Source organism: Gobius niger (assembly GCF_951799975.1).
Source record: "Gobius niger genome assembly, chromosome: 1".
Classification (NCBI taxonomy): domain Eukaryota; kingdom Metazoa; phylum Chordata; class Actinopteri; order Gobiiformes; family Gobiidae; genus Gobius; species Gobius niger.
This window is the reverse complement of record NC_136852.1, coordinates 22677168-22690437: the sequence shown is the minus strand read 5'-3', so window position 1 is coordinate 22690437 and position 13270 is coordinate 22677168. Positions and strand designations below refer to the sequence as shown.

The following is a 13270-nucleotide window of genomic DNA, read 5'->3' as shown; positions in this document are numbered from 1 at the left end:
TAAAGCCTTGACCTTCGGTGCTCAAAATGACTGCCAAACCATGGAACACTGACACTAGACATAAACGTCCCCTAGATGGAAAATTCTGTATAGTTTTTACTTTATTTGTTGGTCACTTTATTATGCACAAGCTCTGCAGACATGACTTATGTACTGGTTTACTGTAATAACAACCATTTGTACAACACCATGCAGAGAGTAATGAGTTCATCTTGTATGCTGTGAGAAACTCCATCCACCGGTATGACTTGGCCACCGGCAGTGATCAGGCATTGCCTCTGTCCGGTCTCAGGGAGGCCGTGGCTCTAGACTTTGACTACGACCGAAACTGCCTCTACTGGGCCGATATCTCACTGGACACTATACAGGTGAGTGAGCAGCAGCAGCGCTCCCGGGCTATTGTCTGCTTCGTCCTGCGATATATCCAATGTGCCACATGTGATTCTCTGTCCTATGAATAGACGTTCATCTTCTTGTATTTCCCGGTAGCGTCTGTGTCTGAACGGAAGCACGGGTCAGGAGATTGTTGTGAGGAAGGACTTGCAGAACGTAGAGGCGCTGACCTTTGATCCCGTCAGTCGACTCCTGTACTGGGTGGATGCTGGAGCGCAGAAGATTGAGGTATATTATCGTCCCACTGCTTCTTTATCGGATTAATTACTGTTGAGCCTCTTTTTTTTTTTTTTTACTGGTGCACTGTTGTGTTCAGGTTTCTAACCCGGATGGTGATATGCGGCACACGCTGCTCAACTCCTCCATCTTGGAACACCCCCGAGCGCTGGTGCTGCTGCCTGGAGAAAGGTAATCCATAAATGTATTCCTCAGAGAGACCATAATACAGTACAAATTATACATGCAGTGTTGCGCCTTTTCCTGATCATTACATGTGTATACAAGTTTCCCTTGGGTCAGCATGAGCCTTTACACTAGTAATTGTGTATTATGGAGGCTTATGCCATTTATATTTGTGCTGTACTGTTATTACGGTCTTTGATATTAAGCCATAAAGTCATATTAAAGGTAATGTTTGTTGGAATAGGGGTTCAAAAAACACTATACATCTACAATTGAGCACTCCTTTTCTTGCTTATAATTCAAACATCTATTTTGTTACTAACCAACATTTCAAGTAACTCTTATTGTGCATCTGGTTTCAGTCTCATGTTTTGGACGGACTGGGGGGACCGTGCGGCTGGCTTGTACCGCAGCTACATGGATGGAAGCAACGTGTCGTGCATCGTGTCTGATGGTGTGCGCTGGCCCAACGGCATCACAGCCGACGACAACTGGCTTTACTGGACCGAAGCCTACAGCGACCGCATCGAGAGGGCTGACTTCAGTGGGGGTCAACGAACTGTCCTAATGGAGGGCCTGCCTCATCCATACGCCATCGCGGTCTTCAAAGTGAGCTGGACTGCACATTCATTTGCATATTCCCAACATGAGTTGCTTGAGATCTTGCTCTGTTTAGTGACCATTCTTGTAACCAATGTTCATAGAATGATCTTTACTGGGATGACTGGTCCAGAATGGGGATCTTTAAAGCTCCAAAAGGTGGATCCCAGAACAACGAGTTGATTGTTGGGAGGCTCACTGGAGTAATGGACCTTAAAATATTTTATAAAGGAAAAAACAGAGGTAAGGTAATTATGTTAATATAAATAAGTTATTGCCCAGAGTATCACTACTGTATTACAGATTTTATTAATCTCTAATTACTGGGTCTCTATAGGCCATAATGCTTGTGCCGATCAGCCATGCAGCCTGCTATGTCTGCCTCAGCCTGGACATAGACATACTTGTGTTTGTCCTGATGGTGCACCCACGATCTCCCTACCCAGTGGAGAGCTGCAGTGTCAATGTCCCACAGGCTACCAGCTCCACAACAACACCTGCGTTAAGACCGGTAAGGCCCCGGTTATTTATAAAATGTCTAATCCATCTCTCTGCACTAGTCTGTAAAATTAGGCAAATATAAAATATAAAATGGAAACATATTTTTGCAAGTGTTGCTGACGTGCAGAATAGTGTGATGGTAATAACACTCAAATGTAGAATCTTTTACTGTTCGTGTGAAAGCTTTATTAGAACGCATTGTTCTTTTTATTAATTTATTTATATTGCTGATAAAACTGCTGTTATTTCCCAGAGCACAGCTGTCTGCCAAACCAGTACCGCTGCTCCAATGGCCGCTGCATCAATAGCATCTGGAAATGCGACAGTGACAATGACTGTGGAGACATGAGCGATGAACAGGAGTGTCGTAAGTATAATTACAGTATACATCATATACATCATATACAGTATACATCATATTCATCTTTACTTTTTTCTTTTATTTGTCCTTTAGCTAAGCTAGATAAAAAACTCATTGGGATTAACCATTTCTTTTGCAAGAGCCTGTTTGTGTTTTTATCCAAATAGTTACTATATTTCCTACTTTTGTCTGTCCATTTTAAGCAACTACTACCTGTGACCCATCCAACCAGTTCCGCTGTGTGGCATCAGGATCCTGCATACCTCTGGCCTTTAAGTGCGACCATGAAGATGACTGTGGAGACAATAGTGATGAAGAGCACTGCGGTATGACCAACCTTTCTGTTGGAAATGTAAATCAACAAACAACAGATGCGATTTTGAGTACTATAAAGCTCAGCGCTTTTTGGCTTTTGTTATCTATTAAACAAAGACAGGTCTGGTTTATTGTTCTCCCAAAGCCTAACGCGTAAACTTTTCACTCCTAAAGGGACTTTATTTTATGGGGAAAACAGCATATTATAGCCAAGCTTTTTTAGATTCAGCTTGCATACATATGTACTTTGGCTTCAGAAAGTTTATAAACTTTTTACAATTATTATTAACAGTTATTATGTAGCAGTATCATTCAAAAAGATACATTCAATGTGACATAATTATTTATACCCTATAAGTCCATTCCTTTGCTCTCTTGTTTACGAGCATTCATAACAGTTAAGGTCAGAGGTATTTTTCATCCATTGCCCTTTATACAGAAAGGTACACCCTCTGTCTGAGCCTGAGTGATATTTATGTAATTAAAATAATCACTTAATCACACTAAATACGTGCCCAGTGCCACTGTAGTTCAAAGGTTGCTTATTGGGTTCATTGTTTGTCCTGTAGAATCCCATCAGTGTGGTCCTGGAGAGTTCACTTGTGCCAGAGGAGTGTGTATCCGCGAGGCCTGGAGATGTGACGGAGACAATGACTGCAGAGACTGGTCAGATGAGGCCAACTGCACCGGTAGGGCTTCTGTCTTATGTTGGTGTGATTGGGGTGGTCAAACAGGCTGCCATTGTTGTCTATTTTTAATCTTCCCTGGATCAATCATCAATCAACCTAATCTAAGTTATTGTGGGACTATGTTGTGTGAAATATTATTGGACACATTACGTTAAAAAGCAAAGGATTGTGAATGTTGAGTTATAGATTACCAGATAAATATAGAGTAGGATAGGAAAATAATTGACATTATAAATCATATGTTTTATATTTTTCTATCACTTAATCTGCTTGTGTGTGTTCTTAGTGGGCCACCATACCTGTGAGGGCAGCAGTTTCCAGTGCCACACTGGCCACTGTATCCCTCAGCGGTGGAAGTGTGACGGCGATGATGACTGTCAGGACGGTTCAGATGAAGACCCTGAGCACTGCGGTAGGACCAGTGTTTCACTTTACTGCCTCATCCAGGTTCAAATAAGCTTCTCCAGCCTTAAGCGTGGACTAGATAGAATCTTGTTTACAGTCACCTTATCGAATATGAGGGCAACTGCTTTTAGTTGGCTTAGGGGTGTGTTTTGAGTAAGCAAGTGGTTGCTGTTTTCTTCTTTATATTGCTTTATCTGATCTGTGGTGCACTGCAGAATTTTCTCTCTGTTTTTTTCACTACGGCCATCATTTTAAAAGAACACAATCCAGCACAGGCTGGACGTTAATAATCAGTTCTGTTCATTTAGCTTCATTGTTATTCCTATTGCATAGAATTAAGGTAAATGTTGGATTGAATTGTTGGAATATTGTTGGCTAAACTTGGTAATATAGCATTACAAAACTAAAAATGAATGATTTTGTTTTTAGAGGGAACTAAATGTAAAGGCTTCCTCTGCTCTAATGGTACCTGCCTACCAGCGACGGCCCACTGTAACGGCATCCAGGAGTGCTCAGATGGAGCGGACGAACAAAACTGTGGTGGGTGTTATTCAAGATCAATGGAAAATATACAAAAATAAACATGGCCTTTACTAATAACGGAATATGGTTCACGAGAGAGACCATTTGAAATAAACCTCACCCTAAACAGCACAGGAACGCTTTCCGTTCCAGAAACAGAAGAAAGTCTCTCATTTTATTCCCCAAACAATGAACTGTTAATGTACTGAATGTAGACCTATCGAATATAAAGAACCGTGTAGATGAATTAGATTTACAATAGTTTTTATTATTATTTATTATGATTTGTATTGATGTTTGAAATAAAGTATTTCTTCGGTTCCTCTCAGATCCCCTGTGCACACGCTACATGGAGTTTGTGTGTAAGAACAGAGCCCAGTGCCTGTTTCAGTCTCTGGTTTGTGACGGGGTCAAGCATTGTGAGGATGGCTCTGACGAGGACTCCGAGTACGCTGGCTGTGGTGAGTCATACCTATTGATGTGGAGTGTGTCATTTAGAGAAGTATTTTTTAGAAGAGTAGCATTTGAAAAAACACACTGTGGAATAATGATCGTAATGGGAACGGTCCTACGCATTTTACTTCTGCCTGCTCCTTTATTTTTTATTCAGCCACACCAACAGAGTTTGGCAAGGTGTGTGATGCCTACACCTTCCAGTGCGGCAATGGCGTCTGTGTGAGCCTCGAGTGGAAGTGTGATGGCATGGACGACTGCGGGGATTACTCAGATGAAGCTAATTGTGGTAAGAATACAAAGGCAATACTAGTTATGGTTTCTTCTAAACTTGGCATTATGTTTAAGGTTTAACTGCTATTTTCTCTCACAGCCGCTCCCACTGAGGTACCAGGATGCTCCCGGTATTTCCAGTATGAGTGTAAAAATGGCCGCTGTATCCCCACGTGGTGGAAGTGTGACGGGGAGAACGACTGTGGAGACTGGTCCGATGAGGCTCAGTGCACTGGTAAACACCGCTGCTTGCATTCCATGTACAATTGACCACTATTAACTGATTACACCTCATGTTGTACTCTTAGGGGGAGTTACCCCTCACACTGTTTCCCCCGGACCCTCCACCTGTGCTCCCAACCGCTTTCACTGTGGCTCTGGAGCTTGTATCATCAACACATGGGTTTGCGACGGCTATGCTGACTGCCCTGATGGTAGCGACGAGCTTGGATGCCCCACAGGTAGAAGAAAAATTAATTACACATACCAATCAAATGTTATTAAATTATACAATAGTACAGTTAAAAGATGCTAATAGGTTCTGTGTATTATTTACTTAAACTTCCTTGTTTGTACTGCTGTGAAGATATTCATGCTGCGTTTTTATTAACAGTGAATGTGACTATGGCTCCAGAGCCCACTCCCGCCCCGCCTCACCCTCCCTCTCCTGGACGCTGCACTCGGGGTCAGTTCCTCTGTCACCGACCTCCAACCTGCATCCCAGACTGGCAGCACTGTGACGGGCAGGCCAACTGTCAGGACGGCTCTGATGAAGCACACTGCCGTAGGTCTCAGCACCGCACAGCTGATCGTATTCCAATTACATTTCCATACAGTGGCTTTAGTTTTTTTATTTGTTTCAAACGGGTTTCGATTGGCATGCTGTAGTTTTGGTTAGCTCAAGACCTGATTCATACTTGGTTTATACATGACATTATTAATGATTTCAGATAAATGTTTTCCTTTTAATGCGGTCCTTGTAATAATAACAGTCACAGCCCTATTTGCATTGAATATTGAGTTTATGTGCTCTATAGCTACCCGTGGGCCGTTGCTCTGTGTGAACGGGACTCGGTGTGCTGACGGCGAGGCCTGTGTTTTGGATGGAGAGAGGTGCGATGGTTTCCTGGACTGCTCTGATCACAGCGATGAGGACAGCTGCACTGGCAAGTCTCCAATGAAAAGAACTCTGCTGCCATCTGTGGGTTTTGGCGAATATGACACTAAAGTAGCATTTTGCTGTTTCACTCTTGAATTTTAGCAGAGAATCAGGCATACAAAGTTCAGAATCTTCAGTGGACGCCTGACTTTTTTGGTGCCATCACCTTGACATGGTCCCGGCCCAAAAATCTACCCGTGGATTCTTGTAATTTCCTCATCTCCTACAGGTACATACTGTAGATTAGAATTATGGGGCTTTTTCTGTTTTATCAAAAAGGTTATGACACACAAATTTGAATGGCATTATTGTTGTTTATTTCTTTAGTTTGAATGAAAAATACAGTAGCATTTTGTCCATGTGTAACCTGTCTCTTTCGCATAGACTGGTGGATGCCCAGCAGTGGACAGTCATGGACACTCACAGCAACAAAACCAGCTATAAACTGACCGTGCTGAAACCAGACACAACTTATCAAGTGAAGGTTCTCACTCAGTGTCTCAGCAAACTGCACAAGACAAATGAAATCATCACCGTGAGGACACCAGAGGGCTGTGAGTGTTTGACTAGTTTTGTGCTGCTTAGATATGTCTGTGCTGAAACTCGTTCCTGATACTCTAATGCAAGCTAATAGGGTCAAGACTATATTCCTTTGTCTAAATAGTGAAATTGTTGTACTAGAATAGTTTAATCTTGTGTGTCCACTGCAGTGCCAGACCCTCCCGGGAACTTGCAGCTTTCCTGTGTGAACAGAGGGAGAGATGGGACGGTGGAGGTGTCCTGGAACCCCCCTGATAAATCCCACGGCCTCATCCGGGAGTACATTGTGAGCGAAGCCCGTCTAGCTGTTTGAATATTGAAAAGGCACATCTAAAAGGTGCATGTAAATCTTTGATGGGGAATCTTCGTTGTTGTAGGTTGAATACAGTGAGAAAAGTGGTCAGGACTGGACGTCACAGAGGTGTATGGCCACCAGCACTGAAGTGAAGGATCTGCGGTCCGACACCATGTACAAGTTCAGGGTGAGGATACATAGACATCACATGAAGATCCCCGTAATCTGGGAGGTCTTTATTACGTTAGAGTTTTCTTCCTGCAGGTGGCTGCAGTGACCAGTCGAGGATCAGGAAACTGGACCGAAGTTAAATCTGTTACTCCCCAAAAAGGTATGTCTTCTTGTTTTATGCAGTATTTGGATGCATATTGTAAAATATCACTGTAATGCTTTCCAATGCTGCCCCCTACTGGGCATGTTGGTCATGAAACAACTGAGGCTGATTGTGCCCATGCAATTGCAAACTATGTCGAAACTGGCTAATTTTGAGGACAAATGCTTGTAATAATAATATGTTAAAAAATGAAATTAAGAAGGATATTTATTAAAAATGTTTTTCGCAGCTCTTTCACCACCTTCTGTTATCGCTGACACCATCACAGACGACTCAATGAGTTTCTCATTTAGTTTTAACTCCCAGTATGAGGTGAGACTTTATTTGAATACATTTGTGTGTAAATAGTGGATTTTGTCTGCTCAGTCCATGTGAGTTTAAGACGTGCTTGTCTTTTTTTTTCTTGAGAAGGCAAAGCACTACGTGGTGGTTTTGTCCTGGCAGTTTGACACACACATGAAAGAGAGTAAAAACTACACTATACAGGAGAGGATACTCAAAGGTACAGTGAAGCATATTTCAGATGTGACTTACAGTTTGATAAGTGTATAAACTGTATGTCCTTTTACAGCCATGAATCTCACTGCTGGGACAGTGTATGAGGTGACAGTATGGGCCCATACCAGCATCGGGGACAGCCCCTCAGCTTTGTCCCTTCAGCAGACCAGTGGCAAACAGCCAGAGAGACCACTGCTCAAAGCCCGTGCCCTGAACCAGACTGCGGTGGACTGTAGCTGGACCGTCAGCACTCCCCCTGCACAGGTCCCTTTAGCAGAATAATTATACAATATACTGCCTATATGTCTTTGTGCCGTTCTGAGTTATAATTGACTTTATAGTTGATTTTGTTCTGTTGTTATAATATGTAAATGAGATTCTATGTAAAATAATTATTGGGGATTTAAATTGCTCTCTGAGCGCCTAACCTTGTGCAGAACATGCACCTGGTTACAGTGAGGCAAATGCAAAATCCAACTGGGACATTTTTATTCTGAATATATTAATAATTTCATACAAGTGTTTGTGCCAAAACGTGTTTACCGATGAGCATCTGTCAAGAATCAGTCCTTCTGGAATGTGAATGAATTTACATAGACTTCACATGGAAAATGGTTATTAAAATTGGCGCGATAAAATACATACACAGAGCATCTTTATGTTTTACAAACTCGTACTTTTATCTTCCTGTTTTTTACGGCCACTTGTGGCCCCCATGACTAAATATGTACAGGTGGTGTTTCGGATGAATCTGATAATCTTGTGTTTGTTGGTCACAGGTGGAGTTTGGTGTGTTTTATGCCACATCCTTCCTGGACCTGTACCGCAGTCCCCGTTCGGTGCGCACCGCCTCCCTGAGTCTCACGGTGACTGTTGACAGTGATGAGCAGTACCTCTTCTTGGTGAGACTAAAAATAAAAGTAGTGAGATTATTTTTCTCATTTAATGAAGTCTGTGGCTTGGGACGAACCATTGCAGTTTTTAGTCAAGAGAGACTGCTGTGCAGATGTCTAAACTCCCTAAGCCCTCAGCTGAAACCATCATCTACTCCGCTCTGCCATTTCCTTAGTGATTTCAGACGTGCAGAGACAAATCTTCCTCAGCCGAAAACAAAAAAGTAGGAACATCTGGACGGGTTAAATTTCTGCTGCTAGACGGGTTATTATTCAGTGTGAGCTTTGAGAGATGCAGGTGCCAAGAGGAGCTGTGATTTACCCCATAGCTGCTTCCACACCACCTGTTGCTGGGGTAAAGTCAAGATGGGAGTACAAGGGGTGTGGCAACATGAATAAATATGTCATAAAATCTGAACATGAACCAGAAAATGCACATTACATTGAAGAGATAAAATGAGTGCATAAGAAGTGGGGATTTTACGTTTTGGGTGAATTTTGGTTGATCAGCCAGAAAACAAATCCTTTCTCCCTCAGGTGCGTGTTGTGTCTCCATACCTGGGCCCTCCCTCTGACTATGGTGTGGTCAAAATGATCCCCAACGAGCGCCTCCCTCCCAGAAACCTTCACAGAGTTCGAGTGGACAAGACTCAGGCCACACTCAAATGGCAGCCGCCTTATGATGCCCCGAATGCACCTCTGGTACGCAAAATAACAGTGCTGCTTATGTGTGTAGCTGTAGGATTGAATAATTAAAAATTGGTATGTTTTTTTTCATTTAAGATTGATTTTGTGCCTTGTTATATTAATTGTATGCATTATTTTCAACAAAAATGATTCCTGAAACATATTTCCAAATGTTACTGTACTGGTGACTTGTATATATTTACTTGTGGTCGTGCACTGCAGACATATGCGATCCATGTGAGGGATGCGATCCGGAAGGAGGAGCGAGACTATAAACTCACATCCAAAAACAACACAGTGGAGTATGTGCTGAAAGGCCTGGAGCCCGGCGGCCGCTACAGCGTGTCTGTCCGACTCCGCAACATGAGCAAAGAGGCCAGCTTCACCCTCAACACAGGTACAAGTCACATAAATATTAGGTGATCAATGAAAGTTACAATTGTGGTCATAAAGTGTGTTGTTCTCTGTCCCAGCGCCGCTCCCAGCTCCAGAGGCTTTGAAAATTTTGACTGAGAAAGACCACGTGTTCCTCTTATGGAAAAGTCTGGCGGTCAGAGAAAAAGGGTTCAATGAGAGCAGGGTGAGTCAGCTGTACAATGCAGAAGCTGTAATAATACATTTCTATTGTTATTGCCCCTGTGTTCTGTTGTACTTTTGGCTAGTGTCAAATTACCATACGATTTGATTGTTTACAATGAAAATATCATATAATTATAAAAACTGATAAATCATGACATCATGCTTAACATAGTATCCAAATACTTTTGTGTGGAAATTTTTCTATTTCACTAATCATTCATTTTCTATTTTGGGAACCGTTTTGTCTTCATCAGGGATACGAGGTGCACGTGTACGACAGTGTGACCAATAAAACCTCTTTCCTGGGGAACACCACGGAGACGTACTTCAGGATCAGCAGCCTCCTCTTAGGGCACAACTACACTTTCTACGTCCAGGCGAGGTGTCTCATAAATGGCCAGCTGTGCGGAGAACCCGCCCTGCTCCTTTACAATGAGCTCGCTGCAGGTAAACAGCACGGCTGTCTTTGTGTCAGACAACAAGCCCCAAGCCTGGCTCAGAGGGCACTTGTGGCTCACTGTGGGGATGTGTCTGAGAATGAAATGCAGTGTTGGCACAGGATTAAGGAATAGAGCTAAACTAGACGGGTTCAAAATGCTGCTTCTGTTTGCAAAGAAATTCTGAATCAATTGAAGAAAGAACATAACAAATCAGTGTAAGCAGGGACAGCAGTAAGTAGTAGACAAATTGAAGCTGCCCTTAGTTATTTTTTTTGCATTCAATGCAGTTGCTGTTGTTTTTGTTTTATACTTGTAAACATTCAAATGTATGTGAAAGTATAGTTGGAGTGATATTGAATGTTGTTCATGTTTCTGTCCCTGTGTTTTTAGGAGCCAATGATGCGTCCCGTGGTGGTGGGGGCAGCTCGAGCAGTGACATGGCGGCTGTAGTGGTCCCTGTGCTGTTTCTGCTGCTGCTGGTTGTCTGCGGAGGCCTTGTGGCTCTGTACTTCAGACACCGGCGTCTACAAAACAGCTTCACTGCATTTGCAAACTCACATTACAACTCACGTCTTGGATCAGCCATCTTCTCCTCTGGAGACGAACTGGGTGAGTGACTGCTAGGATTTTTTGTTGGCAAATATGTGGACCCAATCCAAGTTCAACCTATTCACCTTGTGTTTGTCAGATTGAGGACTCCACTTAATTTTCATGCTTTTAATTAGTTTATAATTTATGTAAAATTCTTGTACTTTGTACATGTTTTCATCTTTGTATACTTTATGTTTTCAGACATTTCCATTCTTTCAGGTGATGATGATGAAGATGCTCCGATGATAAGCGGTTTCTCAGATGATGTTCCCATGGTGATCGCGTAGCAGGAAGTGGCCTGTTTGTCTCTTCCCTTTAACTCCTATAACTGTCATGGCACAGCTGGAGAGAAAAGGATACATTGCAGAGGCTGCAAAATTCTTTGGAAGAGAAACCAACCAGTTTGGAATGAGATATGGAGAGTTGAGAGAAAAGATATTTTTCAACTAAGCATTGCACTTTTTTGGATCCGCAATAACTTATTTTTTATATATAAAAAATATATATATATATATATGAGGGAAAAGACTAAGAAGAGTTTGGACTCTGAAAGTACGGATGCACCAACACCGATACTGGATTGAACATGAATGCCGATCCAGAAAATATATACTGGATCATGTATTGATTCAAAATATCTGACACTCAACTGATACCAAATTCGACAACTTAATCCCAGTAAATATAGACAGGCCGTACCTCATTAGAAAACTATTCTCTAGCATTTAAGATAGTCACAAAATGCTACAGTTAGCAGCGCCAACATTGCTAATGTCGCTAATGCTAGTTTTAACTAAAGTTTGGATGGGGTTACGATTGGGTCACTGCAATTGCCAAAAGAAAATGTTTACTGGCCACTGTTAAAGGTCTACATTTGTTTATTAGTTAATGATCTTATGTTCATCTTATTTTAGAAGTTGTCCAAATTTTTATGTAGAGCCCACTGTATTTTGAATGGGAATATCCAGTAATCTTTCTTGAATGTTTTGCCCTCACTGCAAACTGATTTCCCACACGGGCAACAAATGATCTACTGCTATGGAAAGTCTCCCGGTATCGGTATCGGGTGTCGGCAAATACTCAAACCCCAAATATCGGTATGGGAAATTGAAAAAGCTGGCTGGTGCATCTCTATCTGAGACACAACTGTGAAGAATCTAAGTTTGCTGAGCAAGTGAAAAAGAGACACTCTGCAACATAAGCTCACCATCCATACGAGCGGTACATGCTTAAAGCCAAAACAAGCGCTCAGAGACTGAACAGAACGCAGCAGGTACAGATAAAATATAAAATGCTGTATACATTGTTTAGAAAAATAATATTATTGGAGTAGTTACATGATGCATAGTATGATGTGTGCTATTGCAGGATGTGTCACTTCAGTTGGAATAATGAAACATATCATTATCTGTAGATCATTTCCACGGTTTGACCATTGCGGCTCGGGTAAAATTAAGTAATGTCCTCATAGATATTTTATTTCCTCCACCAGCACATGGTAAATGTACAGACTATTCTTTGGCTTTGAGGGAGGAAGACTGTAAATACTGGCTTTTAAAACGTCCTCTCCGTGTAATGCTGCACCATGTTGTTTGTGTGATGTGTACGATGTATTTTATTCATTCAGGACCATTGTTGATTCCTCCAGCATTTGCCATAACTGTAGTCACAGAGGGTGAGGTCGGGGTTCTCAGGGAACTGTGTTGGAGTGGACACCAGCGCAGCACCATCACCACGGCTTAGGCAGCAGATAACAGCATCCAAATGATAAAAAAAAAGATTAACTGATTTAAAAAAAGAATGAAAATTGAGATGTGTGGGGTCAGCTACGTGTGGAATGACATACGGCATGTTCACGCCAGTCCATTGTTAACAGGTTGTCTATATGTAAGGCTAAAGTAATATTAATTATTTCATTTATGATTTACAATTAAATTGAATTCGTGGCCATGTTTACATCCAAATGCTGTCATAACGACTGTCATAAAAGTTTACATGTGTTTCTCAATCGCCAAAATATAACGTTGTGTCTTCATATAAGTCCACCTCTGCTGACTCACCCCCTTTTTTATAATTTGAGGTTAGTGCTGCCTGTGATCTTTAGCCACTGAAACAGATGGTGTTCTGCTTTCTAACGATCTTGTTCATGTTTTGTTTGTTCACGATGTCTTCATGAATGTATTTTATATGTACTTTAAGGGTACCACCTGTGAAGTTTGTGCATGCTTTCTCTTTTGTCATTGCTAAAGTGAATTTGTAAAGCGCCTGTTCTCTTGTGGGCAGGTTAAATGTTGCTCTGTAGACCGGCTTCTGCAGACTAATCACGTTTATTATAAGGTA

General features: G+C 41.9%; 1 protein-coding gene across 4 annotated transcripts in view; it reads left to right on the top strand.

Annotated features, from left to right (window-relative positions):
• sorl1 (sortilin-related receptor, L(DLR class) A repeats containing) overlaps positions 1–11811 on the top strand; it is a 41507-nt gene extending 29696 nt beyond the window's left edge. The window contains exons 17-48 of one of the 4 annotated variants that reach the window (XM_079579034.1): positions 196–368; positions 490–621; positions 710–801; positions 1158–1404; positions 1500–1638; positions 1733–1906; positions 2150–2263; positions 2461–2583; positions 3142–3261; positions 3548–3673; positions 4096–4206; positions 4518–4649; positions 4799–4930; positions 5015–5149; positions 5223–5375; positions 5528–5698; positions 5952–6080; positions 6176–6302; positions 6458–6627; positions 6784–6899; positions 6991–7095; positions 7173–7239; positions 7472–7554; positions 7654–7744; positions 7814–8004; positions 8520–8642; positions 9171–9335; positions 9543–9717; positions 9794–9900; positions 10154–10346; positions 10730–10948; positions 11150–11811. In XM_079579034.1, the coding sequence (XP_079435160.1) occupies positions 196–368; positions 490–621; positions 710–801; positions 1158–1404; positions 1500–1638; positions 1733–1906; positions 2150–2263; positions 2461–2583; positions 3142–3261; positions 3548–3673; positions 4096–4206; positions 4518–4649; positions 4799–4930; positions 5015–5149; positions 5223–5375; positions 5528–5698; positions 5952–6080; positions 6176–6302; positions 6458–6627; positions 6784–6899; positions 6991–7095; positions 7173–7239; positions 7472–7554; positions 7654–7744; positions 7814–8004; positions 8520–8642; positions 9171–9335; positions 9543–9717; positions 9794–9900; positions 10154–10346; positions 10730–10948; positions 11150–11217 (4403 nt within the window). In that variant the 3' untranslated portion in view covers positions 11218–11811. Of the gene's footprint in view, positions 1–195; positions 369–489; positions 622–709; positions 802–1157; positions 1405–1499; positions 1639–1732; positions 1907–2149; positions 2264–2460; positions 2584–3141; positions 3262–3547; positions 3674–4095; positions 4207–4517; positions 4650–4798; positions 4931–5014; positions 5150–5222; positions 5376–5527; positions 5699–5951; positions 6081–6175; positions 6303–6457; positions 6628–6783; positions 6900–6990; positions 7096–7172; positions 7240–7471; positions 7555–7650; positions 7745–7813; positions 8005–8519; positions 8643–9170; positions 9336–9542; positions 9718–9793; positions 9901–10153; positions 10347–10729; positions 10949–11131 lie in introns of all 4 variants that reach the window. The other 3 variants (XM_079579032.1, XM_079579033.1, XM_079579031.1) reach the window with 3 other exon arrangements.
• Positions 11812–13270: the final 1459 nt, after the last annotated feature.